At 44.4% G+C, this 4933-nt stretch overlaps 1 protein-coding gene across 1 annotated transcript in view; it reads right to left on the bottom strand.

Annotated features, from left to right (window-relative positions):
• The window catches only part of Btk (Bruton tyrosine kinase), a 31135-nt gene that overhangs the window by 6987 nt on the left and 19215 nt on the right, over positions 1-4933 (bottom strand). Inside the window, exons 10-13 of the mRNA XM_026784852.1 lie at positions 4141-4215; positions 3091-3262; positions 2535-2751; positions 460-524 (exon numbers count right to left, since the gene is read on the bottom strand). Coding sequence (XP_026640653.1) covers positions 460-524; positions 2535-2751; positions 3091-3262; positions 4141-4215 — 529 coding nt within the window. The remainder of the gene's footprint in view (positions 1-459; positions 525-2534; positions 2752-3090; positions 3263-4140; positions 4216-4933) is intronic.

The raw sequence follows: 4933 nt of genomic DNA on the forward strand, positions 1-4933 counted from the left end.
AAAAAAAGGAGTGAACTAAATAATTCAGAATATGCAGCTATTAGAAGACAGTATAATGAGAACAGAAAGCCCATGCATGATGGTGCATGCCTTCAATCCCACCTGCTCTATATAGTGAGCTCCAGGGCGGCCAGACCTACATAGAGAGACCATGTCTCAAAACACAAAAACAAAAAAAAAAAGAAAACAAAGAGATTGAAAATTATAATGTGCCCTTATTTGCTGTGTGTTGTTTTTGCATTTAAAGTGGATGAAAAAGTCAGGTGTGGTAGCAATGCCTGTAATCCCAGCAGCAGAGAAGTGGATGAAAAAGTCAGGTGTGGTAGCAATGCCTGTAATCCCAGCAGCAGAGAAGTGGCAAGATAGCATACTGATGAGTTTGAGGCCACCATGGACTACACAGCACAACTGTTTTTCCAAAAGAAACAATAATCAGGAAGATGAAAAAGACACACTCACCTAGACAGGCCAAAGTCGGATACTTTCACAACTCCTTGATCGTTTACCAAACAGTTTCGAGCCGCCTGCAGTACAAGAGATACCAGTGAGCCCTTGGCCCCAGGTTAAAGACATGATACTTCTGCCTACCAGCAAAATGAAACTGGGAAGACTGATGGACTTCAGCTAAAGGCACCTCCCACCTAAAGGAGTTATTTGATGCTACTGAGGTGTGTGTGTGTGTGTGTGTGTAGTCATACATATACATGTATGTGTGTGCATGTGGAAGCCAGAGGTTGAGGTCAGGTGTCTTCCTTGATCACAGGGTCACTGAACCTAGAGCTCACTGGTTTGGCTAGGCTGGCCAACACGCTTGAGGCATCTGGTTGTCTCTGCCCAAATCCCTAGTGGTGGAATTACAGATATGGGTTGCCACACCAGGCTTTTACAGGGGTGCTAGGGATCTGAACTTGGCTCTTTTTTCTTACCCTGAAGGCACTTTACCAACAAAAATATCTCCCTTGGCCTTAATTTTGAGGTTTTTGTTTGTTTGTTTTTTAGCAAGAGGGTCTTAACCTGTACTCCAGGCTGAACTAGACCTCCCTATGTAGCTCAGGCTGGCCTCAAACTCATGGGACGCTTCCTGTTTCAGTCTCGAAAGTGCTGAAGTTATGAGGGTAAGGCAGCCTACTTGGGCTGAGCCTGAGAAATTCTGTCGCTTTCTCATGACATGGAGAGCAACCCGCTCTGCATTCCTAAACTAAGCATGCAGAAGAGTTTCATTCATGTGGACCACTCCGCTTCATTGAACCGATAAGAGAATTCAGAAGGAATGCTGGACAAGCGTGTTTTGTCTTCTGGAAGAGAGACTAGAGGAATCTGAGTCTCCATCTGGCTGAAAGAAACGGAGGTACAGACTGATGCCTGCAGGGGCTAAGCAGGCAAGCAGAGTGCAGTGGAGTGGACAGAGAGTGCAGGAGCACACAGGCCAGGCATGAAGGCGAGAGCTGCAACCCAACTCCAGGTGACTCTTAGCACAGACAGTGGGACTGTAGGTCCTGCCTTCTCAGATGGTCTAGATGTTCAAGAAAAACTACAAAGTGCACTTGTTTTTTAAATGCAGACTATGCCTCTTTAAGTATTATAATATGTTAAGTATAATAAAAAGAGTTTAGGGCTGGAGAGATGGCTCAGTGGTTAAGAGCTTGCATGCTCTTCCAGAGGTCCTGAGTTCAATTCCCAGCAACCACACGGTGACCTGCAGTCATCTATAATGAGATCTGGTGCCCTCTTCTGGTCACAGGCATAACACTGTATACATAATAAATAAATAAATAAATCATAAAAAGGGCCTGGTGGTGGTGGCGCACGCCTTTAATCCCAGCACTTGGGATGCAGAGGCAGGGAGATCTCTGGGAGTTTGAGGCCAGCCTGGTCTACAAAGCAAGTTACAGAACAGCCAGGACTGTTACACTGAGAAACCCTTTCTCTAAACAACAAAAAATAAAATAAAAATAAATAAATCATATAAAAAACCATGAGAGAGCTGGAGATGTGGTCAGTTGGTAGAACGCTTGACTAGCAAAGCCCTGAGCTCAGTTCCCAGTACTGCATAGACCAGGTGTGGCGATGTACACCTAGAATCCTAGCACTCGGGAGTAGAGAAAGATCAGAAGTCCAAAGCCAGCCTGGTCTACGTGTAACCCTGTCTCAAAAATAGAATAAAATAGAAAGAAAAGAAAAAGTGGATCAGAATGTGTCCGTGGGTCCTCTCTGTGACTCTGCTGTAACCAAATGGTAGCCTTGTACCAGGAGTGGCCCTAGTGGGAAACACAGGACTGCTCTTCTCTTCCAGGTCTAGAATGGGTAGTGTTTCCTCACAGGTAACAGAGACTCAGGGTAAGTGGCAAGCCTGTAGAAACTGAGGCTGGAGACAACTGATGGGCTCAGCACTGGGCCAGATGTACACTGAATCTGTGATGTTTTCTAGAGAAAATCTAAACCTTGGGACTTGCAACCCCCCCCAACATTGTATGCTATATCTTCCAATGCTCGTCCCACCCACTGCTCCCCACCCTGTCCTTCTGAGGTCCCACCAGGTCTCGGTGAAGGAACTGCTTCGACTCCAAGTACTCCATTGCTTCACAGACATCTTTGCACATCTCCAGCAGCTGCTGAGTCTGGAAGCGGTGGCGCATCTCCCGCAGGTAGTTCAAGAGACAGCCGTTAGCCATGTACTCAGTGATGATGAAGATGGGGCGCTGTTTGGTGCAGACTCCATACAACTGCACCAGCTTCTCATGGGAAAGATTCCTACAAGAGAGACAGGGAGCTAGTCCTCCATCTTGCCCCTGCAGACCAGTCATAAAAAGGGAGGGTAGGGAAGAGGTTGGCCTAGCACAGAACATCCAGTAAGATAACACTCGAACTCACAGAGGTCAGCCTGTCTATGCCTCCCGAGTGCTGGGATTAAGGTGTGTGCCACCAGCGCCCAGCACCTCAGGAGCTTTTTAAGGTAACCCACCAAAGGGCCCTCATAACAAACCTCAGTTCCTGTCCCTGTAAGTAATATTAGGCCACAGTGTGCGGTCTTTATGGTTTCTAGATTCCTTCTACAACTGGACGGAGAGTTGAATTTAATATGTAACTCACATCATGACTTTGGCTTCTTCAATGAATTCATCCTCAGACATGGAGCCTTCTCTGATCATCTTGATGGCCACATCATATTGGCCCCTCCATTTCCCATATTTCACTACACCAAATTGTCCAGTTCCAAGCTCCTTCAAGAAGGTCAGGTCCTTTGGATCGATTTCCCATGATCCTACCAATAAAGTCTTGTTGTGATTCTTTGAGGATCTATATATTGCCTATACTACTATATAAGATTCCCAATTAGGGAACAAATAGGAAAAACAGTAAAGGGTGAATTCTCAGGAGTACTAATCTACCTTTCTTTACTCAGGTAACTCTCAAGGGGAGGGGATTACTGGTTGGAGAAATCTGGGGGTTTTAGGTACAAAATGGCCAAAAGGCAAGAAGGTAAACCAAACAATCTTCCAAAATCAGTTATGATTAGGCTAATTATGACAGTTAATAAACTTATGAATGATGTTGAATTTTTTTAGATACTAAAATAGAGCTGGTGAGACGGCCCTGTAGGTAAAGGTGTTTGCCACCAAACTTGAAGACCTGAGTTCGATCCCCTGAACCCATATGTTGGAAGGAGAGAAACAACTACGGGTTATCCTCTGACCTATATCTGTGTGCTAATGCACATTTGTGTGTACACACACAAATAAATAAATGTAAACCATCAACAATAAATCCTTTCCTGAAGCTGCTTTTGCAGTTCCAGAAGAAACCACTAGAGGGAGAAAATTGTTAAATATCTAGAGACAGCTGGCACAGAACAGTATATCATTTTTTGTTTTGTTTTGGTTTGGTTTTCTTTCTTTTTTTTCTAGACAAGGTTTCTCTGTGGATGTATGGCTGTCCTGGAACTCACTCTGTGGACCAAGCTGGCCTCAAACTCACAGAGATCTGTCGGCCTCTGCCTCCTGAGTGCTGGGATGAAAGGCGTGTGCCACCACCACCCAGCTAACAGAGCAGTATATCTTAAGAACATTCCATAAGACAAGGTCTACTGAGGCAATTTTTGTAACTGCCAGTCTGCCCAACTCAACAGAAAGAAGCCGTTACCATAACCCAGGCCTGCAGTGGACGGTGCATTCTTGTTTTGTTTAGACACGGGATATTTCAGCCTCGATATGAGTCCTGAAAAAGAAGTTACAGTGTCAGCATAGGGAATAGGAATCCCGTGCACATCATTTCAAATTCTCACAATTCTAGCATGAATCTTTCTAAGTAATTTTGAATCCAAGATCTCAAATAATCCACATTGTCTTCTGAAGATTTCTTTCCTCAAAAAAGTTTTTGAGGACAAAAAAAAAAAAGGAAAATGATAACTGAAATATATTCCTTACTGTTGGGTATGATGGCTCGCACCTGTAATTCCATCAGTCTGGAGACTGAGGCAGAAGGATTACTGTGTGTTTGAGGCCATCCTGGGCTACATGACAAGATAGCAAGACCTTATCTCAAAACAAATGTGAAAGAAAAAAAAAGACAGAAAGAAATATCCTTCTTACTGAATGACTGAATGTATCCCCACTTGCCAGCCTGGGCTTAGTTCACATCCTGCTTTTTCAAACATGGCAGAAACATGCGTAATTGCTAGTGAACACTTGCTGATTCATTCGTCATTAGGCTCTCCATTATGTGTCCTTAGCAGCAAATAAGAAGCTAGTCGTGGCCTGGAGAAGTGGCTCAGTGGTAAGAGCACATTCTGTTCTTTTTGTTGTTGTTGTTTGTTTTTTTGTTTTGTTTTGTTTTTCTAGACAGGGTTTCTCTGTGGCTTTAGAGCCTGTCCTGGAACTAGCTCTGTAGACCAGGCTGGTCTCGAACTCACAGAGATCCGCCTACCTCTGCCTCC

The sequence above is a fragment of the Microtus ochrogaster genome, chromosome X (assembly GCF_000317375.1).
Source record: "Microtus ochrogaster isolate Prairie Vole_2 chromosome X, MicOch1.0, whole genome shotgun sequence".
NCBI lineage: Eukaryota > Metazoa > Chordata > Mammalia > Rodentia > Cricetidae > Microtus > Microtus ochrogaster.